A 22,796-nucleotide genomic window follows, 5' to 3' on the forward strand; every position below is an offset into this window, starting at 1 on the left:
GTGAGCCCAAAGCAAGCAGAAGAGCACAGCACAGGAACAATAGAACCCAACCAAGGGGGAAGAACACAGAACACCCAGTCAAAGAAGGCAGGAAGAGACAAAGGAGAGGACGGAGGGAGAGGAGAAGACTCAAGGCAGGAGGATCCACGCAGGCCCCGCCATGACAACGCCACAGTAAATGTCATGGCCTGCACACCCCAACTACAAGGTAGCAACTGTCAGATTGGATGTGCAGGCAGCCCGGGGTGGCCGTGTGAGAAGCAGACTTTGGGACCAAAAGGAAGGCAGGCAGGGTGTGCTGGGCAGGCTTCCTTGTGGATCCGGGAGGGACACTGTCCCCCATTGCCTGTGTGGGAACTGGCCTCAGGAGAGGTGAGATCTAGTCCAGAAATAAACCCCTCTTTGTACGCTTCGTTGACTTTTTAATGAAAATGCAAAAGCAACCCAGTGGAGAAAGGCCTCTTCATCGGGGTGCCAGACAATGAGACAAGGAGCTCGGGCCTTCTGGGACGGCACATTGATCGAGAGTAGATCAAAGCATAAATGGAAGATCTATAATTTTAAATTTTCAGAGGAAAACTTAGGAGAAAAGCTTTGTGATCTTCAGTTTGGTGAATATTTCTTAAATATAACACTAAAAACAGGATCCATACAAGAAAAAAGTTGATAAATTGAACTTCATCAAAATTAATGACTTCTGCTTTTTGAAAGATTCCAGTAAGAGACTAAAAGGACGATCTAAGAGTGGGGAAGACATTTGCAAAGCACCCCTCTGAAAAAGAGCTGTACCCAGAGTGTGCAAGGACTCCCCGAACCCTTGACAGCAATGACACGGGCAGGTACCTGACGAGTCTCACTGATGGCAGCCGAACACAGAGCTTCCCAACATGGTAGTCCTCAGAGAGGAGCTGTGAAGACCAGTGAGTCCGAATGCTCCGGGATAAAACAGCTGGCCATGCCCGGTGTCAGCGAGGCTCGGAGCAGCTGCGCTTCTCATGCACAATCCCCTGTGCCCCCGCGCACTGCTGGGGAGGCAATCAGCACGCTTTTAACAACAGTGACACACACACCTGCCAAGTGATCAGCCAGGCCTCAAGCCTGCACCCTCACAAACCAAGTGCTCACAGGAGGTCTCTGGCAATAGCCAGTGTCCGTCCACAGGTGGACAGTGTCCGTCCAGTGGACACTACTCAGCAGGGAGACTGAAGCCTGCAGCAAGGACTCAATGTGAGGAAACAGGCAAAAGCAGACCTGACCTCCACGTTGTGAAAGCCAGGGAACAAGTCACTCATCGTTTGCGAGTCCATGGGGACCCGGGGTGGACCTGGTCAAGAGACCACGAAGGCCCTGGGTCATCAGAGCAGCCATTTGGTCGTCTCCACTGCGTCGTGTTTCCACAGCCGGACATGAGCAACTTAACAAAGTGAACTCAGAGTATTGTATGCCGTTTACACCCACGGACGCTGTTTCCCGTAAAGAGGACACAGAAGGCCACCCAAGCCCAGGAGACAGCGGCTTGGTTGGTCAGGATGGTGGGATCAAGAGTGGCACCTCCCACACCCACTGATGTTGTGCTTAGATTCTAAGACCCTTTTGGCCACTCTAGGTCCCTCACCTTCCCACATACATTTTACCAACCAACTAGTCAGTTTCTTCACAAAAGCAAGTTAGAATTTTGGTTGGGATTGAGTTGCATCTATATCATTCGAGGGAGAATTGACACCTTAATAGTATCAAGCTTTTAATCATAAACATGATATGCATCTCTTTATTCGGGGCTTTTTAAAGTTCGGGAATAGATTCTAGTTTTCTAGCGCACAGCCTCACACCTACTTCATGCCTAAGCATTTTATTTTGAATGCTGTTGTGAATGAAATCATTTCCCATTTTATTTACAATTGATAGCTGCTAGTATCTAGAAATACAACTGGTTCTTTTCTTACCACTTGACCTACCTAAACTTGCTCATGAGTTCTAGAGTTATTTTGAAGATTCCTTAAGATTTTCTACAGAAGCGACCCTGAAATCCTGCTGGGAGGATCTTGTTACCATTTCGGCTTTCTTTGGTGTCTCTCTGTAGCAGGACCACCAGCCAATGCAGTGGGACCTGCGGCTCCGCCCTCCTCTCCTGGGTGGTGAAGAGTGGCTTCCTGGCTGAGCATCTATGCTAGGGGACTTCCTGCGTGTGTCCACGAGCATGGTCATCGCAGTGGGGCCCACTTCGCAGTGGGTCAGCATATTTTGCACAAACACACAAGATATGGGCTCCACCATGCCCCGTCTTCCGGTCAAGACCAGGGTGCTCAGGGGAGTTCCCTTGCTGTAGGGGACTTGCCACTTCCTGGGTCTTCAGGACCTGCTGAGCCCACGCTGCCTATGCTCCCCCACCCTCGGGAGTCCACATCCACACCGGAACTAACGGGTTTGCAGGCTGAAGAACGGCCAGCCGCGGGCTGCCCGGGAACACAGGGCCTTGGAGATAGTTTCTGTGGTGGCCCAGGAGCACTCTCCGTGGGAGGGAGAATGCAGCTTCAGAAGAACCCTCACTCTCACCCGAGTCTGAGTGTCTGTGCCCTGGGCTGCCAATGATGCTGTGACCTCCAGAGAGCAGCAAGCCCAGGGGATCTGCTAGGGAGGGCTCCTGAGCTGGTGGCATCTGGTCACCTGGGCACATGACAGACTCGAAATGCTTGAACCACCCAGACCTGCCAAGTCTGGGTCTCTGGGTAGGCCCAGCAATCCGTGTTGATGTGCAAGTGACCGCTTATCCATGAGGGCTCGGCCATGCTGAAGTCTGAGAGTCACCTGGGCCTGAAGCCTCCTGGGCAGCAGTGTGTGTCCTGGACCTGCCTGGGCGACTCCCCAGGACGCCCTCAGGAAGCCACAGGACACGGCGCAGCGGCACTCCCAGGTGTGCTGCACATGGCCCAAGCGGCCCAGGGGGCATGGCGCTCCCTCCTGCACACGCAGTGGCCACATGCTGCAGGCTGCCTCTCCCTCCTGGTCATCTCGGCCAGCCCCAGGCCAGAGGACCCAGGGAGACTTCCCCAGCGCTGCCCCTCTCTGTCTTCCCACTCTAGCAAGCTCAAGGCATCTTGGAGCTTTCCGTTCACTCCTTGCTCACAGCTTGACTCAGCACGTCAGTCAGGGTGGCCCCCGCACCCATGCCATGGGGAGGCTGCCCGCCAAGGTCTCTGGGAGACACAACCCCGGGGACGTGCCATGGCCTGAGTAGATGCAGCCACCACTGTCCTGGCTCCAGCAGGGGCCTGCACCGTAGGGTTGTCCCCAGAGTCAGGAAGGGGAAAGGTGCTCTCAAGCTCAGGAGGGAGCCGGGAGTTGGACTCTCCCGACGAGACTTGTGCTCACCTGCCAGCCTCCAAGATGAGCCTCGCGGCCCAGCTCCCATCCTGGCAGCCCCCACAGGGGTCCAGTCGCAGCTTCCACCCTCAGGGCTTGCCTCCACCCCACCTACCACTGTGGGTCCTGCAGCCCCCTACATGTCACTAGACCATGAATTCCAGACGGGGAAAACAATGAGCAACCAACCCGCCAAACCCCATTTATCTGCAGACGGAACACGGCCCAGCTCCGAAGGGGTCACATGGCACATCGGAGCCCCGGGATTAGTGCCATCTCAGAGCTGGAGTCCGTCCTCGTAGGTCCCCAGGTCGCTTTCTAAAGTTCAGACACCCAGTAGACAGCTGCAGCTCTCTGGTGGCCGATGGAGACAGACTTGGCATTTGCGATGTCTGCGCGCAGCGGGGTCTTTCCCGGGTGCACCCAGCCCTCCTTTTCAGGGTCTGGGTTGGTGAACTGGCTCAGACCCATGGGCTGCATGAGGGGCCGTGTCTCTGCTGCAGTGACAAGTGAGATATCCATCAGGGATTCTCATTCCTGCATATTAAGTAGACACCATGATTAAATAAGCAGCAAAGAGCAATGAAATGATCACAACGATACCAACTGACATAGTAGTTCCTGTGTTTTAAGGTATCTGGTGGTGATTTTAGAAATGAATTAATGATCAAAAGAAAATTAATCCATGAAAAATATGCAATTATTATCTCAAGGGAAAACAAAAACTCCCAAGAAGGGAAATGAAGTCCAAGACAGTGTAGCTCAGTTTAAATAAAACACGCACCTCATCCAGAGCTCGGCCAGCACACGGACACCCAGGAGGGCCTGGAGGCAGAGGACGCAGTCGGGCTCTGAGGGGGTTTAAGGAGGGAGGGCGGCTTTGCCCAGAGCTGGGGAGCAGCAGGCACTACCCGACTCTGCACACAGGAGCCTGCTCCTGCTGCCTGGGAGGCCAAAGCCCCTGAGCAGGGAGACCCACAGCTCAGTGACCACAAAGAATCTCCCACCTGCTGCCCTCTTTGGGCCAGGTGGGGCTTCCGTGGACATGCTGCTCCATGTGCACAAGGGCAGTTGAGAAGTGCAGCCAGGCCAGCAGCCTTCTGGGACAGCCTCAGTGACATAAAATAGAACAGAGCAGTGAGGTGACAGAGGACCCACTGCTTACAGTGCAGGACGAGGGCCACAGTGTTCTTGGTTTGTCCTCAGCCTCTCTGCACCCTGAGGCAAGGGGCAGAGGCCCTCTCGGCAGGAAGGACGAACCTCTCAAAGCCTTGGTCTGCTGGTCATCTGGCACATGAGGACTCCTGGGGAAGGGCGTAGGAGGGTCCTGCCTTTGCTGGAGTCCACAGGGAGGGCGAAGGCCTCCTGGGTGGGCATGGGGAGACGCAGGGCAGCAGTGAGCTCTTGGACCCACGTGGCCTCCAGGCCAGCTCCATCTCAGGGCCCTGCCACACAGGGCCTGCTCTACCTCAGGGACCCTGGATCTGTGCCCCCCTCCCACCTTGGCAGTCCCTACTACCTGGACAAAAAGCCACTCCCACGTAAGCCTGGACTGGGCAGCTCCAGTATCCCCTCATATGGCCATGCCATGTCCCTTTCACAGCCCTGCCAGCCCCCCAGCTTCCCAGAGCCTTCCGGGCTCCAGTGAGACATCAGTGTCCAGCACCTGAGCTGGGGACATGGGTGCTCCAGGGCAAGCAGAGCCTGGTTTTCAGCAGTACAGCACCACCATCGACCTTCCAGCCACACTGTTGATCCCAGACCCGGAGGAGCCAGGCTGGGAGGGTTGCGGCCATGGGCACTGTCCCCTTACTTCTAAGGAAAAGGTGGGTCCTTGGCTGGTGAGTCACAGGGGGGTGTGATGGGCCCCATCCTGGGCTCATGTAGGTGCCTCTCTGTCCCTGCAGTGTCACTGCTCAGAGTGTCCCCTGCCCTTGAACCTTTCCAGATGCCTGGAGCCAGCTCCTTTGTCCCACTCTGTCCCCCCCATGTCTTGTAGGTCCAGGTTAAATGCCTCAGACCGCTATGCTCCTGTGTCAGATGCCTGGTTCAAGGCACTGCCACCCCCAGAACCGCCCTTCCCCCACACCAGCTTGTTAGGCTCACTCCTCCTTGGGATGGACATGCCTTCCCCCAATTCACATTTGAAGCCCTGATCCTGTCCCTCAGAGCAGGGCCTTGTTGGAGATGGAGATTCTACAGAAGAAACCAGGCTAAAATAAGGTCACTAGGAGACCTTCACCCAACATTCTGGTGTCCCCACACAATGGGGAAATGGGAGGCGGACATATGCCGGGGCAGCACCATGTGAAGGTGGAGCAGAGATCCGAAGATCCGGTGGTGCATCTGCCCTCCAAGGACCCAAAGACGGCAGCTCTGGGGGACACACCTGGAGCAAGTCCTTCCTGCGATCATTCCTCCCAGGACCCAGCCCTGCCCACACCTTGGTCTCAGCTTCTGGCCTCCAGGACTGAGAGGATGAGTGCTGTCCCAGCCCCCACCCCTCCCCCATGGGTGGTCCTTTGTCATAGTGACCTGCCTCACTTACACATTGGTACAGTCTCTCCAGAGACCAACTCATCACCAACATGGTGTGACAGGTGGGCCCCCGGTTCTCTGGAGGTGAAGGAGAGCCTGGTGTCTGCAGCCCCAGCCTCCTGGGGGCTCCCAACAGCCTGGCTCTTGTGATTGGCTGATCCTGCACCTGGCTCTTTCTGTTCATCTGTCTTCACTTGAACTGCAGTAAAACCAGGAGAGGCTCACCCCTCCATCTACTCAGCAGAACCCCGATCCTTTCCTGAAGCTCTGACAGAGCGAGTCTACTGTTTCAGCCTCCCGGGAATCCTGAGGCTGTAACCCTGACACCAGCACCAGCCTATGCCCAGGCAGCCTTCTGGGTCAGGCGTGGAGTCAGCTTTGGGTCAGGTTGCAGGGCAACAGCATGAAGCTCCCCAGGGTGGACAGGACCCAAGGCTGGGGGCAGCCATGGGCAAGGCTGTGTTGGAAGTTCCATTCGGTAACATGGGCTCCCCTGGGGACGGTGGCTGGTCCCCAGCAAGGGGAGGTTGCTCTTAGAGCCAGCAGGAAGCAACTCTGCTCTGCAGCTCTGCCTGCTCCCGTCCAGTGCCCTGAGCTGACAGCAGCCACGGCAGCCATAACAAAGCCAGCTTGACATTTAGGGCAAAGTTCCAGACATGCAAAGGTCGGCCACTTAATCAGGTTTAATCAACTCATAACCAACCCCATTGGTCTACCTGTGCAAGCCCAGGGAGCCCTCCTGTTGCAGAGGATGGAGACACGCAGGCTCTCGCTCTTCGTCTTCTGTGGCCTGGCTGAGGGCCCAGCCCCCAGGGTTACTGTGCTCCAAGAACATCCGAAGCTCCTGTGTCCTGCTTCAAGCGATTGGAAGCCAGGTGCAGCGGGAGTGGAGGGCTCTGGGGGTGGGTGCTCTCTCTCAATCTGGGTGCAGGTGACATGGGCTCCCTTCATGCCACCCTGAGCTGCACCAGCATGACTTGCATATTCTGTCTGCATGTGACGCATCAGTAGAAGAGGCTGCCCCCTTCCCCTAAGCTCCCTCCTCCAAATGCCCTGGGGGGTCTGGGTCATGGTCTGGCCCTTCTACAGGGCTCATGATCCCTTCCCACGTGTGGCTTGGCTGTGTGTTTTGTGTGGCAGCTGCACATGACATCTACCCCATGTTCCTTACTTAAATGACCTCCCTTGATGATATGCAGAACCTCGTCCCTGGTGAGCATTTGTCTTCTTAGCCTGTTGGTTAGGCCCATCCTGGGCTCGCCCCTCCTCTGGAAGCCCATGCTATTATTGACCATGCACCAGCAGAGGGGCCCCTCCCCTGGTGACGGTGGCACATCACTTCTCCACGTTTCAGGGACTGAAATGTGCCCTCCCAAATGCAGGGGTGGAAATCCTATCCCCTTTGTGATGGTACTAGGAGGGGGGGGTCTTCAGGATGAGGGTCTCCTGGGGTCCACCCTCAGGGACAGGATTTGTGCCCCAATAAAATAGGACCTGGGAAGCTTGGTCCCCGCTTGCCTGAGAAGACACCAGAGAACACCCTGGAGCCCCAGGCAGCCCTTGGCAGGTGGCAGATCTGCAGTGCAGCCCGTGGCTCAGGACCCCTGCTCTAGTGCTGTGAGGAACAGAGGTTGTCCCCCCCACCGCCCCCCGCTCCCCGTGTCCCCCCCCGCCCCCCACCTATGGCGTTTCTGTTCCAGCAGCCCTTGATGAACTGAGACGGAGCCCCTTCCTCCTGGTTTTCACGTAGTCTGGAGGAGCTGCTTGGGGGACCTTCTCACCTGGCCCCTGCTCTGTAGTTAGAAGGCTGTGGGGAGACAGTAGGGCCTCAGGGTTTGGGGCACAAAGGGGAGGTGAGGAGCAAGAGCACTCTGGAGTCCAGGCACAAAGGGACACTGCGTGCGCTATGCAGCTCAGCAGCTCAGCGGGAGTGTGCAGGCTGAGGTGTGGGGAGAGCCCTGGGCAACCCTCTTTCAGTGACTCATATTGGGGAAAATAAAGGTGCACCTGGGAGGAAGGCCTGAGCTTTGGCCATCTACAGGGTGCAGGTGCAGAAGTGGGGCCCAGCCACTCACCCTGGCACCTTCTCCGTGCCTGGTGGTCCTGGGTCTTGCTTGGTGGCACTCCTCAGAGTCCTTTGGTTCCTGGAGCCCGGAGCTGGACCTCAACATCCAGGCTTTTGCCACCTGTCCTGGGAAATGTTTAGCTGGAGACTGATTGAGGCCCCTGGTGCCCATCCCTGCGCCCCTGCTTCGGGCCAAGAGCAAGGAGGCTGAGCTCCTGCCTGGTCATGAAAACTTGGCCTTACACTGGGGCCTGGCTGGGGCCCACAGGAGGATGAACCGCAGTATGTGGGTGGAGGATCCGGACCTCACGTCCTAGGCCAGGGCACGTGGCCCGAAAGAGCCCTGCGGCAGGGTCCTGACCCCGACAGGCAGGGCCCACGTCGCCCCTGAGGCTGGAGAAGCCGGCAGAATACCATCGACAGACCCAGCCACCCCGACCGCAGGCGGCACCGCCTCCCAGAGAGGGAGCTGGAGATGTCGGACAGGAGGGGCAGGCAGAAGGTTAGGGTGGGAGTCGCGCAGAATCAGGGTGGGGATCCGGAGAAGCGGAAGATCCGCTCGGGGTCGTGGTGGGGCTGACCCTCAGCCGCTCCGTGGAGTTCCTGGCGTACCCGCGGCTCCCTCCCTTTGGTCTCCGGCTTCTCCGGACCTGGCAGGACAGGTTAGCCCAGGAAGCCCCCAGGGCAGGCACCGGTGTGTGGGGCAGCACTGGGGGTGCAGGCGACGGTGGAAGGTAGACTCAGGCAACTCCTGCCTGACAGCCGCGGGTCTCCCAGAGACTCATCGGACCCAAAGGTACACCCCTCTCCCACGCGTCCCAGGCTTCAGGACACGCAAGATCCAGGCGGTTCGATCTGCAGCCTACCAGCGGTGGCAGCAGGCTCCTCCGGGCTATCAGTGCCCTGGAGGGGCGGGGGCGCGGCCCTAGCTTGTCCCCCGCCCACCCGGGGCGGGCGGGTGAGGAGGCGGAGCCAGGGCGGGGGCCCCGACGGCGGGCGGGGCGAGGCGGACCCGCGACCAGATAAGAGCCCGGGGCTGCGGCCGCCCAGTGCGGTGGCGCTGAGCTGGAGTTTCCGCGGACCTACCTGCTGAGACCTGAACGAGCTGTAGCCGAGGGCCAGAGGCAGGTAAGGGCCGGGTCGCTCCCTGCACCGGCGGCCCCGAGCATCCTCCGGGCGGGCGCGCCGCTCACTCCACAGACCCCGAGCTGGGCCGCCGGGAGCCCAGCAGGGCGAGCGTTGTCCGTCGGGGACTCCGCTACCCGGGGACAGAGCGGTCTCCGAAAGTCGCCACCAGTCGCGGGTGCCGAGCGCTGTTTGGCGGTGAAATGGAGACCCTAAGGCCCTCCCAGCCAGAGGGGACTCTCGCCCGGCCCGCGGAGGGCGGACCCGGTGGGCAGGCGCTGAGGTCGCCGGCTTCCCGGGACACGCGGCTGTCTGTGGTTGCGGCTGGGGTCGGCGGAACTGGCCACGCGAACCCACGTCCCATAGAGGTGGTTGACTCCATCCGTGAGGTGGTTCATCTCCCGCGGTTTTTGTCGATTTGTAAGATGGGGCCAGGACGCGGGTGGCCACTCCGAGCTCCCAGGCCACTGTGGCAGGGAACCACAGTGGGGAGGGGGGCGAACAGAGCCCATCATGGAGCTGCCTCCTGACCTGGGCAGCGGAAGGAAAGATGCCGTCTCAGAGGCCACATTTTGCCCTCTTGGCTCAAGTCTGGCCTCTGATGGATCCTTCCCGATGCTGAGCACCACTTGGTGAGAAGGAGAGCCCTGGTGCGCCCACCTGCAAGAAACTAAGGGGACTGCCTTTGCGCTATTCGCACCTCCCACCCTCTCCCAATTGTTGGCCACTGCTGCAGTCCCACTGCTGCGCTGCACCCCTGTGGCTCTTCTGAGAACCTGAGGGATGGGTCTGTCCCTGAGGCCACAGAGAAGTGATGCACACAGTAACGTCTGTCAGGCGTCTGCTTTTGGGTGCAGGGGAAAGTTACCCCACTAGAGCGGTCACCCTGCTGCCCAGGCTTACTCAGTGTCTGTGCACAGTGGGGACAATGCTGAGGTCTGCAGGCTGTCAATGTGTCAGTGCTCAGCCCTCCTCCATTCTGCCCAGGGCTTTGTGGAAGTAATTGAGAGCCATTTCCCTCGTAAGGGGTTGTGTGGCAGCTGCCCCACCCTGGGTGAAGTCCTGCACAATCAATCCTCCATGCAGCTCAGGTAGGGCACAGGAAGCCCTGGGCAGATAGACATGGAGAAGCCCCTGGGCACAGGTGGATGTGGACTTTGAATAATACAGATGTTCTTTGAACAAGTGGTTGTAATTATTTTTTAAATTTTTAGTTAGTGTGGCTGTTTATATAAATTTTGCTCTTTGTTTTATTACCTGGTATAAAGAATGCATAGTGCTGTTACAAAGACCTTCTATTGGCGCTCTTTAAGACTATGGGATGACTCCCTGGGAATGTGGAGAAGGGACAGAACATCTGTACATGGTTATTAGAAAGCAAATCAAGCCTTGTGCTTGACAGGTGAGGGGTGGGGGAGGAGGCACATCAGCAGGTCTGTCTTGGGGTTTCCATGGCTGGTTCCCCCTGTGACCCCCAAAGAGATCTAGAGTCTCTACCTCTCCTGAGCGCCATCATGTCATCCTAGGAGCTTGGAATGTGTTTGCTCCTTCCAAGGCAGCACAATTGCCTCAGGTCTCTGCTCTTGACGCACACTGTCAACCTGCTGCCACACCAGTGCGTTTCTCTGTGTTTTTCATGTTGGCTGAAGACCAAGAGGAAAAAGCACAGAATCCCTAGGCTCCAATCTTCCCATGAGTAAGAGCAAATGCTCCGTGGGACCCATGGCCCCCGTGGTGGCCCCGGCTAAGGAGCCCAATGCCATGGGCCCCAGGGACGTGGAACTCATCCTGGTCAAGGAGCAGAACGGGGTGCAGCTCACGAACTCCACGCTGATCAACCCACCACGGAGCCCTGAGGAGGCCCAGGAGCGGGAGACCTGGGGCAAGAAGATCGACTTTCTGCTCTCGGTCATCGGCTTTGCAGTGGACCTGGCCAATGTCTGGAGGTTTCCCTACCTATGCTACAAAAATGGTGGAGGTAAGTGCCATCTGGGGCCCGGTTCCTTCTGCCAGGTTGAGCCACAGGGCAGCAGGGAGCAGTGTTCTTAGGGAACACATGCTCATTGGCAAAATTATGCTCTCCTCCTGGTGGAGACAGGGCTGCTTCGTACCAGAGCATGAAGTTGTACAGGCTCTCCCAGGCGCAGGAGATGCAGTGCTGCAGGCTGTCCCAGGTGCAGGAGATGCAGCACTGCAGGCTGTTCGAGATGCAGGAGATGCAGTGGGTGCAGGCTCTCCAGGAGATACTGCAGGTGCAGGCTGTCCAGGGTGCAGGAGATGCAGTGCTGCAGGCTATCCCAGGTGCAGGAGATGCAGTGCTGCAGGCTCTCCTGGGCACAGGTGTAGGCTGTCCCAGGTGCAGGAGATGCAGCAGGTGCAGGCTGTCCCAGGCTCAGGGGATGCAGTGGGTGCAGGCTGTCCTGGGTGCAGGCTGTCCCAGGTGCAGGAGATACAGCAGGTACACGCTGTCCCAGGTGCAGGAGATGCAGCAGGTGCACGCTGTCCCAGGCGCAGGAGATGCAGCGGGTGCAGGCTCTCCCGGGTGAAGAACACAGAGTCTGGTTCTGCTCTGCATCTTAACAGCTGAGAAAAACGAGGCCCGAAAAGAGGCAACCAGGAGGTGGAGGCACCTTGGCCCTGTCCTCTGTTTCCAGTGGTTGTTTTCACTTTGGAAAAATTCTCCAAGGGCCAAAAAATGGCTTGATAGTGTTTAAAAGTATGTAGAACTTGAACTTGGAGGGGCAGATGATGCCCTGAAATGGGGGCCTCCAGTGGCCCTGCCCTCACTTCTGGATTCATCCAGCCATAGACCCTTGACTGCATGGCACTCAGCAGGCTGGGATGGGGCAGGTCACCTGAAAAGTTCCCTTGAGCAGCCAAGTCAAGGGGCGCTCCTCCCCATGCGTCCCCGTCGGGGGCCGTCCCCTGGCCTCCCTGCTTGGATCCTCCAGACATAGGAAGGGCGGGGCAAGACTTCTTGAGGAAGTCTTGAAGATGTCCATCTTGAAGACAGGAGACCAAGGCCTGAGCAGTAAGTGTCCCAAGACGGAGCTGAGGGGTCTCCACACCTCTCCACAGGCCAGAAGGGAGCCGTGGCAAAGCCCTCCCTTACAGAGGTCAGCCTGGGGGGAGTAAGAGGGACTTAGGAGGCCTGCACAGGGCCCAGGCCTTAGAGGGGGAGATAGAGGGCATAGGTGCAGGGAACCAGGCCCACCCGAGAGGTCCTGGCCCCTGGGCAGCCCCTGGCAGCAAGGACCTCAGCGGTAGCCTGTAGTAGAGGCAGACTCCGACTGCCAGGCCCTGGGGAGGGTCAGGGGGTGCTGGGGCCAGATCTTGAAAGGTAAATGGATCTGGACCAGGGAGGGGCCAGGCCTGCAGTGGGAGCAAAACCAAGAGTGGGCAGGGCTGTCCCGGCTCTGCCATAGGTTTGATGTCATCGTGTGGGTTGGGGGTGACCAGGGTTTCTGGAGGGACATATTGAGGCACTGGAAATAGTGGGCAACAGGTGTGGAGGCAGGCTGTCCACCATATCTGAGACTCCATCCTTTAAGGGTCAGACATTTGTACCCAGAAAGGCCACTGGGTACAAATGGCCACGCTCAGTCCGGGACAGTGAGAGCTCAGGAAGCCAAGCAGCCCCTTCCACACCACAGCCCAGGCGTGTGTGTCCACAGGTGCCTTCCTGGTGCCCTACCTGCTCTTCATGGTCATTGCTGGGATGCCGCTCTTCTACATGGAGCTAGCCCTTGGGCAGTTCAACAGGGAAGGGGCTGCCGGCGTCTGGAAGATCTGCCCCATCCTGAAAGGTAATGTGCAGAGACCTGTCCTTTTGCCCTGACACAGCGCAGAGAGCGGTGCAGACTGCAGCAGAAGCTTGAGGCTTTCAGAGCAGGCTGTCCAGAGTGCATGTGCGGTCCTGCCTTGCTGAGGCCCGTAGGCAGTTCACCCACCTTCTAAGCTGGTCCTGCGCTGAAGTTCTGCCATGACCAAGGATTGGCGAGGTTCTTCAGCAGGGTTATCTTGTCAGGGTGCTGAAATGGTAGTAATCTAGAACACCCACCTGTCAATCTGCCACCTCTCATCTATCCATTAGCCATCTGTCTATCATCTATCTCATCTGTCTATCATCTCCTATCATCTTCATCTGGTCACTCTCTGTGATTCCCCAGCTATCTTGACCCATGTCAATCATCTTTCTTGCTGTCTATCATCTATCTATTGGTATCTCTCTGTTTATCATCAGTCTGGTTTTTCACCTATCCTTCAAGCCTGCTGATGCAGGCCACAGAACCATGAGGCACACACCCCGTGTTGACCCCAGGTGGCCCAACAGCTCACTCGTCCCCAGGAGATCCCTGGAGGGACACCATGCTGTCTCTCTGTGCTGGAGATACACTCTGAGGGTCAGAGGGCTTGAATAATTTGCCCAGGATGAGCAGAGCAGGACTCCATCCCAGACCTGTCCAGCCCCCCAGCCAGGCCCCAGGCTACACAGTCCCTACTCCAGGCCTACCTCCTGGCACGTGGGTCTAGGTGGCTTTGAGGACACTTCCTCAAGGAGACACAGGAGAGGTGCCCCTCAGACAGTTGGCATTCACTAAGAAAATGACCCTTGAAGGGCCAGTGTTTGGATTTTCTCAGAAGGTCTTGAAGACCTGGTGTATGTGGAAGAGAGCAGAAGTCTCCAGGAATGTGCCGTCAGTGCCCAGGCGTCCATATCCAGGACCAGCGGATACTGCTGTCCTAGGGCAGGTCTGCCCGGAGGACAGGATTGCCCTCTGAGACAGCCAGGCACGCTGGCTCTTCCGGGCAGTAGGCTGCCTTCCTTCCTAACACCCCAGTGGTCAGTGATTTTCTCCTGGGCTAAGTGATTCTCTGGAACACGCCACAAGGAAGCTACGTAGAGAGTCTTACCGCCCACGATAGCCCACGAGTGAGGCAGACACTCCGGGGGCGCAAGGCGGTGCTGGGTGTTCCCTGGGATCCAAATGCAGGAGTCGAAGTCCAGAGCTGCCCGCGGTGCGTCTGCACCCTCCTCCCCTGTTGGAGCAGTGTGGCCGGTAACCGAAGGTGCTGGACTCTAGAAATGCATGCTCTGGGCATTGACGTGCTGCCCGGGAACTGCACAGCACCGTTTCTGCAGGTGAGCTGACTAACGGGACCTGGTGCGCAGGAAGTGATGGTGACCTCCCAGGCTCTGCCCAGCAGTGCCAAGGACATTGCTCCCGAGGCTGTGGTGGTGGCCTGATGGGCTTTAGCTGAGATTGACATTCAGGTGGCATCTGAGAGCCTAGAGCCCAAGAGTACTGACTCAGCAGGGGAGCTGCTCACCTCAAGTGGGGGAGGTGCCAGGACCGCGTGCTGCCCTGTGTGCCGCGGCCATGCCAGATGGTGCTTTGTGGACTTTGAGCGCTCACCTCTGCATGTCTGGAGTATGTCCTAAGTTCCTACTTGACATGGCCAGAGCCCCACTCCCTGCAAGGAGCTGAGTGCCCACTCAAACTAAATTCAGCTCTCTACAGGCAGGGACTGGCAGAGGGACGGCAGGAAAGAGGCCGTTCTCCCTGAGGCTGGGTTGGCAGAGGAAATATGTTTTCTATCTGAACGTCACACCACAAGAATATTCTCCAACAAAACTGCCAGAGTGGATTTTTATTTTGAAGCCTATAAAATAAGCATTTCCCAAGGACTTCAGAGCACTTGGTGACCCTGATGACTTGTCTTGGGTTGCTAGAGGACATCTGACTTCAGCAGGCATGGCTGTCTACACCCTGTCTTGGGAACAGAGATCACAGAGGCGGGTCCCCAGCAGGTGTGAGAACCCGGAGGGAGGGAGACCGTGGCAGGGAGACCGTGGCAGGGCAGTAATCGACTCCATCCCAGCTGCCCCCAAGGGCCATGCTGGGGCCAAGGGCGCCCAGGAAGACGCGCATGTGCCCTCAGAGCGGCAGCTCAGCAGAGCCTCTTTCCCGCAGTGTGACCTGTGATGGGGAGATGGGCCGCTGAGGCAGGCTGCCTGCTCTGGTATCTGTGCAGCCGTGGAAAGTTCAATGAATTGATGCAAGAAAAAAATATGTTTTTTCCAAAAACAAAGACCTTTAGTAAGTTAAGGCCAACCAAACTAAAATCCCAGAAAGCAACTGCCCTTTCGTTTGGCGGATGGTGGGTGAGAGGGTGTGGTTGGCCTCACAGCAGGTGAGGCAGAGCCTTCTCCCACATCCCCTGGGTGTATGCTTCTCCTTCCTCGAGGTCTTCTCTTAGGTCTGGTTAATAACCCTGGGTACGTTTTTGTGTCTCATTAAATAGGAGTGCCACCTGGCAAATAAGGCAACAGTTAAAGTGCCCCCAAAATAATTTTTGGAGCTAACGGTCATTCAGGTCATCCTGGGTGGATGATTGACGTGTCTGGGTAGCCCTGGGAGCTGCCCCTGCTCCTAACCAGGAGCTGAGCTCCACTTTGAAAGCCCAGCTGTCTGAGGCCGTGAGTCATGGTGGTCCCTCTGCAGTCTCCAAGGCCCGAGGGAAAGCAGCTAGAGAGGCTCAGGGGGCCTCCAGCACTGCGGCTTGCCTGGTCGGCCCTGGAGAAGAACGTCTGCAAACCTCCGGCTCTTCCCTCTCCCTCCCCTCCATCTCTCCCTCTCCTTCCCATTCTCTCCACATGTCTCTGTCCTGCCCAGCGACTCCGTAGGGACTGTAGGTCGTGCCCCATCATGGAGTGCGCTCTCCAGCAGGACTCCTGCAGGGTGTCTGTGACACTGTCCTACAGCCAGCTGTGGGTGCTCGAGGAGCGCTGGCTCCTGTGGGTGGGGAAAGGTGCACATGGCTCTCCTGGGGACTCAGTGTCCGGGTTAGCGGGAAGCCCCCTTTCAGGTTATGTGTTTAGTGCCAAGGACAGACTGCTGTGGGAAATCACCTTATTGTATTGAACGTAAAAGGATCATCATGTTTTGCAGTCGGTCATGTTTTAGTGTGACTGATCAAACTCATCCTCGTTCTGAAAAAGAATTCAAAGTGGCTCAAAGGAGACGATAGAATACACACAAGGTTAACATGAAGAGATACCAAGAACATAGAAGTCTAAGAAAATTGGTAGTGAGAGCTGAGACTGGCGTCCACTCTGTCACTGAGTGCCCGGGAAAGGAAGCGCCCTGCTTCCTCCGTTCCTCCTGGAGGAGGACTGCCACCGGCTCAGGGGAGACGGAAACCATGGGCACTAAGTGGCAAGAGAGGCACCTGTGGAGCCTCACTGTGCTGTCCTCCTCACACAGCAACCGGATGTGGCTGCAGCGGGGCACGTGGCTTCCCCATGGCTGGGTCTTCCATGGCATTAAGGAAGAGCTGCACCGAGGTTCCTGGGCTGGTGAGGCTGCATGTCAGGGGCACAGTCTGCCTTCTGGATGTGCAGAGCTCAGTGTGACCAGATGAGCAGTCAACACTTGCAACCACCCTCCTGGGCAGCCGTTTTCTCCCCAGGCACCTGGGCTGCTGGACAAGGCCCTCCCGTGTGCTGTGTTGCTGACCACATAAGCCCATTTGCTTGGTGAGCTGATTTGTTCCTCTCCTGTGAAGGGTGGTGCTCCTGCCCCTCTGCTGTGAAGCCCAGAACTCTCCCACACAGCAGTGGCCCTGGAAGGACCAAGGACAAAGTCAGCCCTCCTTGGCACAGCAGACTTGGATGCACCTTAGTGTTTGATCAGAGCTCTTTTGAGTTCCTCAAGTTCCAAGCTGAGGACTTGGGATTCAAAGTTTTAACCACGAAAACATTGAAAAGCCAGCTGCAGGTGCCTTTTGGAACATCTTGGCTTCCTGGTAACATGGCTGCCCAACATGGCTGCCTGGGCCGTCTTCTCTAGCAGAACCCAGCCTCTCTACAGAGCTCAAGGGACAGAGCTGTGTGCAAATGACTCATCACTGACCAGTTCCACTCTGGAGAAGCCTTCCTAAGTGGGCATTCAGGTTTTGTCTGACTGCTCTGAGAACACTGCCCAAGGGGGTTATATGCATTCCTGATCCTGGTTTAACAATAAGTTACACTTCCTTGATCTTTGCTTATGGGATAGGAAGAGAACTTGAACATGGTGCCTTATCAGGAGAGCAGCCTCCCCGAGTGTGTAACCATGGGAAGAACCCCATGCCATTCCCTGAAAAAGGCACCCCGAAGGTAGGCTCCTCCCCTGCAAGCCATCAGACAGGCACCCCACACGTTTTCATGACCTGAATTAAAGTTGCAGACCCGCCCACCATGTGCACAGTGCTGAGAAGGAAAGCCGAGGAGCACGGGAAGCCAGCCAGACTGGCAAGAACACAACTGGCTTGTCCAGCATCCTTAAGGACCAGCCCTTGACCAATGCAGAGGCCTTCCAGCCACCAGAACATCTGCCCACCATCAGGTTGACCCCATTCTGTGGACTGCTCACAACTGAGCTCTGCTTACCTCACCAGGAACCCCCACCAAGTGGAGGATCCCAAATTCTAGATTCTGTGATCCTGGAAAGAGCATGTGACAGGCCCTGTCTGTCTCTGGGTGGCCTCAGATCTTCATGCATGGCCCTGGGTGATCTTAGGAAACTCCACCTGGTCCTAACATTCCGTGGTGGTGCTTGATGATCTCATGTGGCCCCGTGAGGTCCTAGGAAGCCTGGATGATCATACATGAACCTGGGAGACTGAATGGTCAGGCCTGGCCTGGGTGATTGCAAATAGCCCCAGATGACCCTGCTTACCCTGGGTAGTCTCAGGGAAAGGTATGGGTGCCTGTGGGTGGCCACAGGTGGCCTTGGGTAAGTTTGGGTAACCTAATGGGCAAGGATGAGCACAGATGGCTGCGAGCCACCCTGTGACTACAGTGTCCCTGGTTAATCATGGATAGTGCTGGGTGCCCTTAGTGGTCCTTGGGCCTGGGTTGCTATGGATGGTCATGGAGGACCCCAATTGTCCCCTGATGATGCTGAGCATTCGTGGGTGACCTTTGGTGGCCTAATTGGCATGGGCATCTCAAGATGGCCCAGGGTGATACTGTGGCCATAAGTGACTTAGATGATCTTGACAGTTTTATGTAGACAGAGTAGCCCCTTATAACCCTGGGTTATGTTCTCTTGGGTGACCCAGAGTAGCCCCCACATGACCCTAGATGAGCCTGAGTGGCTGTGATGGCAATGGATGGTCCCCACTTGCCCTGTGTGGCTGTGGGTGACCTTGATGTGCCTAGGTGGCCCTGGATGATCTAGAGTGGCCCCAGATGCTGGGTGTCCTTAGCTAGCCTTAAGGGTCCCTGCAGGTACCAGGGTGGTCTCAGATACCCTGGGTGGCCCTTAGAGACATCCTGATGTCTCTGGCTAGAGGAGAGGGCCCTTCCCTAAAGTCACAGCCTGAGGCCTGGCCAGCCCCTCCATGAGCCTCCCTGGGTGTCACCTGGCACTGAGGCCAGAGCCTTGCCAGCTCGAGGGGTGCCAGGGCCACTGCCGACGGCCGTGTGTCGCCCGCCAGGCGTGGGCTTCACGGTCATCCTCATCTCGCTCTACGTGGGCTTCTTCTACAACGTCATCATCGCCTGGGCGCTACACTACCTCTTCTCCTCCTTCTCCGCGGAGCTGCCCTGGGTGCACTGCAACAACTCCTGGAACAGCCCCAACTGCTCCGACGCCCGCACCGCCAACGCCAGCGCCAGCCCGGGCCCCAACGACACCTTCTGGACCACGCCCGCCGCCGAGTACTTTGAGTAAGTGGAAGTTCGGCTCCTACAGGCCTGCAGAGTGGCCAGGTGGCAGGGCTGGCCCCCAGGGCAGCCCCGAGGGCACCCGGCACCCTGCCCTGCTGCTCCCCAGGTGTGGAGGGGACCCTCTGCCCTGTCTGGAGCTGCCATTGACCTGCTTCTCCACTTCCTGGTGGAGGGAGCTTCTGAATCCCAGCAGCTCTGGCAGACGAGCCCCTCACTACATGCCGCTTCCCCGTGGGGAAGGAGCCTCCCGGGTGCTGAGGGGAAGTGCGCTCGGCCTGTGTTCTGGCCGCCCCTCCCTGCGCGTCGGCCGTGCTGGTGCCTGCAGGCTGCACTCTCTCCAGCAGAGGGGCTCCGGGGCAGTGCAGCCTGGCCCTGGGGTCATCAAGGGGGTTTGCACTAGCTGCAGCCCACTTTCGTGAGCTTTTCTCTTTTTACAAACACAACTTTATTGCCTTCTCTGGGTTCCTCCCCTGTCTAGAGGCCCCTTCCTCTGCTGCCCCAGCCCACCCGGTGCCCTGCAGGCTCCTCCTGGCCTTCTGTCTCCTCCTGCCATCCGCTTACCAGGCCTGACCCTCTGCAGGCCATCTTCAGGCCAGCCCCTCTCCTGGAATCTGTTTTTCTCTGAGTCCTTCAATTCTGCACCCACTCTTTCGTCCCCTTCTCCATCACCAGGTGGCCTTGCCTGGAAGGGCTGTGACCTCTGCATAGGTCCACCCCTCCCCTGGACCCTCTGGAACCAGATGTGTGTGTGCATGAGAAAGCTCACTGTGGGGGGCCACACTGGGCCACTGGTGGTCCTTCCCCGACCCTGTTTCCAGCAAGAGTTTTACCCTGGGCTGTGGGTGCACAAGATCTGCAGGACAGCTGGGTGGCCCTGGAGGATGCAGGGGGGCATGAGGCCGAGCCAGCACCTGTCCCAAGTTTCAGGTGGACGTCAGTGTACTTTGGAGTACATGGGAAGGTTGCAGAAGTGTCACCTCTCTGTCACCTCTCGGGAGGTGTGGGGTGTCAGTTCATCTGCGTGATTTTCAGATAAGAAGGTCAGGCAGAGAATTCAGGGATTTGTGATGAATGGAGGAAGGAATATGCATGTTTCAGAAATCAGACTATCGGAGACAGATGGAGAGGCGATGGAGCTCTGTGCTCCAGGAAGGTCTGGCCACTGTCATTGGAGGCAGCCGGGCAGAGGGGAAGCAGGAGGACCCACAGCCCTGAGTGCTGAGGAGCCTCTCCTGGCACCGAGGTGCCCGCTGTGCCTCCCAAACGCTCCCGGGCTTCACTCCCCTGAAGCATCAGGCCCAGCGACCTCCATGCACAGGTCTGCAGGGGTCTGGAGTTCAGACCCCCTTTATAATGAGCTCACTGTGAAGGAGAAGCAGGATCCTACAGGCTCCGAGTCAGGAGCCCAGGTCACACTGTACGGCAAAGAAAGGCCAAGGTGGTGACAGTGATGAGTGTGCGTCCTGCAGGTGGCCACCCACCCATAGCAGTCAGCCTCCCTGCGCTGTGTGAATGGTGCCTCTCCATGGATCTGAGGACTGAGGGTCAGTTAGCGCGGCAAGCAAGAAGCCTGAGCCCGGAAAGTGTGGCCTGAGGGATGGACTCACGTGGCTCCAGGCGTTTTTGAATGCCCCTCACTACCATGGGCACTTGCTAAGTCTGCCTTCACCCACTTTCTAACACAGAGTAGAAAGTCCTGAATTTAGAGCTATGAATTTTCCTCTAAGGGACCAGTTTAGCTACATCTTACAAAGTTGGAGATGTATTTTCATTTCCATTCATGGGAAGGTATTTCTTAATCTCACTTATGATTTCGACTTTGACTAATGGAATATTCTTAGAAGTTGATTGTTTAACTTTGAAGTATTTGGAGGTTTCCTAGATGTTTCTGTTATCAATTTCTAATTTAATTTCATTTTGACAAAATGACATGTGTATAAAAGTTTAATCTTTTAAAATTTACTGAGACTTGTTCACGGCCTGCTGTGTGGTGCTCTGTATGTACCCTCTACTCTGGTAGCTTGGTGGAAGATGCATCTAAAAAGAATGGGTTTTTAACGCATGGTGGCCTGGCCAGGCTGGTGCGCGTCTAATCCCAGCACCTCAGGAGGCTGAGGCAGGAGGATCACTAGTTTAAGGTCAGCCTCAGCAACTTAGTGGTGTTTGGATCCTACGGAGTGAGGGTCCCAGGGGCTGGGTGTTCAAGACCAGCCAAGCCACACAGTAAGACCCATCTCAAAAGAAAGAGCATGCTTTCTGCTGTCGGGGGTGTGTCAAGGGAACGAACGGTGTGCTGGTTGGTGTCCTCGGTGCTGCTCAGTCGCGGTGTCTGCAGGGAGTTGCTGTCCTCTGCTGGCCAGGTCCTGGGAAGGTGCTGGGACCCCCTGCAGTGGTGGGCTTGCCTTTCCTCTTCATGCTCTCTTGGCTGCACTGCGTCTGGAGGCCCCAGGATGAAGGCAGGTGTGTGCGTGAGTGTCAGCTTTTGGTCTGACCCCCTGGCCATCATGCTCACCCTTTGGGTCACCTCCTCCTGAAGTTGCTTTTCTGGCATGAATATGGCCACCCCGCCATCAGGAGTGGTGGCCATGTCGGGACCTGTTCCCGCTCTGGCATTTGACCTGTGTGTCCTTCACTCAGAGTGGGCTTCTGGTGCACAGCATAGTCTCTCGTGTCCAGTGCGACAGTCTGCCTGTGATTGTCATCAGTATGGTGGGGTTCAAGTCTCTCTCTGGCTATTTTTTCAGTTGGTGTCACCTCTCCTCTGGGGTTAATCAGCTCTGAGGCTTCCCCTCATCCGCACTGTGGGTGACCAGGGTCCAGCCCCTCGTGCCTCGTGGCCAGGTACCTCGTGGCCAGGTGACGTTCACATCGCGTGGCTCCACGGCTCCGGACAGCCCCGCAGCCTGCTCCCTCCTCCCAGTCTGTGTGGCCATGTCAAGGTCCTCTCCACCCTGTGCTGCTGACTGTCCTGGCCCGGGTGTACTCGAATGACGGCCCGTAGATCCATCCTGCCCTCCCGCCTGCCAGCACCAGGCCTCGTCTTCGAGGGGAGGCTCCTTCTGGCCCACTGCCCGCCCCCCGTGAGGCACCCCCATGAGCACGGTGCCGGTGACTCGCTGGCCTCCTGAGCGTGCTCTTCCTTCTCCGGGGCTCCCAGGTAGCAACTGCACATGAATCCAGCGCTTTCCCGTTTACGCGCAGGCCCGCGGCGCACTGAGCACGTTCGTCAAGTGGGAGGCCATCGCCACCACTCATCTCCACTGTGTTCGGCTTCCCAAACCAGAATTCTGTCCCCATTAAACTCAACTGCAGTCCCCCCAGGCCTGGCCCCCACATTACAGGTACCAGCTGATGACTCCAATGACCCCAGGGCGTCCGGCCCGTGGACCGTGGGGTCTTTTGCTCTGACCTACTCCTCTTGGGGTACACCTTCAGTGTCCACCCAGTGCCAGGGCTTGACTTCTTTTTCAGCCCAGCTGGCTCTTGGTCTTGATGACGTCCTGCAGCTGCCTGGACCCCGGGCAGCTGGGGCTCTCCAGCTGCTGCAGACCCATGGGAATGTGGGTGCACGTGGAGTGTGAATCCTGCTTTCCTTCCCTTTGAGTGTGTGCCCAGACGCGACGCCAGCGTCCTGGGGGGCAGCCTGAGCTTGACCCGAAGCTCGGCCCTCACACCCCAGCAGTGCCCACGGTTCTCAGCTTCTCCACGCTGGACCACACTTCTTTTCTGCCTGTTTCTTGGCTCAGATGACCTCCATCCGTGTGGGCAGTGGAGCTTCTCATAGTCTGGGTTTGCGCATCCCTAGTGACTGGCGCATTCAGTCTGTCCACGTGCCGGTTGGCTGTGGTGTGCCTGCGGGGAGGAGCGCCAGCCGGAGCCCACCCTAGCATGGAGGGCTGTGCCCGTGCTGTTGGTCCTGGGAGTCCTTCCTTCTGGCTGCTACTCCCTCGTGCGGCGGGGAGTTGGGCGCGTCTTCCCCCTTCCACAGTC

At 57.5% G+C, this 22,796-nt stretch overlaps 2 protein-coding genes across 3 annotated transcripts in view; both read left to right on the forward strand.

The window, feature by feature from the left end:
* MRPL36 (mitochondrial ribosomal protein L36) overlaps positions 1 to 17,178 on the forward strand; it is a 247,213-nt gene extending 230,035 nt beyond the window's left edge. For both annotated transcript variants that reach the window (XM_081303197.1, XM_081303198.1), the window contains exon 3: positions 17,166 to 17,178. The gene's annotated coding sequence lies outside the window, so the exon portion shown is untranslated. The remainder of the gene's footprint in view (positions 1 to 17,165) is intronic.
* SLC6A3 (solute carrier family 6 member 3) overlaps positions 10,781 to 22,796 on the forward strand; it is a gene marked incomplete at both ends in the record, with an annotated part of 37,415 nt that continues 25,399 nt past the window's right edge. The window contains 3 exons of the mRNA XM_081303177.1: positions 10,781 to 11,066; positions 12,763 to 12,894; positions 18,575 to 18,806. Of these exons, the coding sequence (XP_081159303.1) occupies positions 10,781 to 11,066; positions 12,763 to 12,894; positions 18,575 to 18,806 (650 nt within the window). The remainder of the gene's footprint in view (positions 11,067 to 12,762; positions 12,895 to 18,574; positions 18,807 to 22,796) is intronic.

Source organism: Spermophilus citellus (genome assembly GCF_964194105.1).
Source record: "Spermophilus citellus genome assembly, chromosome: 1".
In the NCBI taxonomy this organism is placed as follows: domain Eukaryota; kingdom Metazoa; phylum Chordata; class Mammalia; order Rodentia; family Sciuridae; genus Spermophilus; species Spermophilus citellus.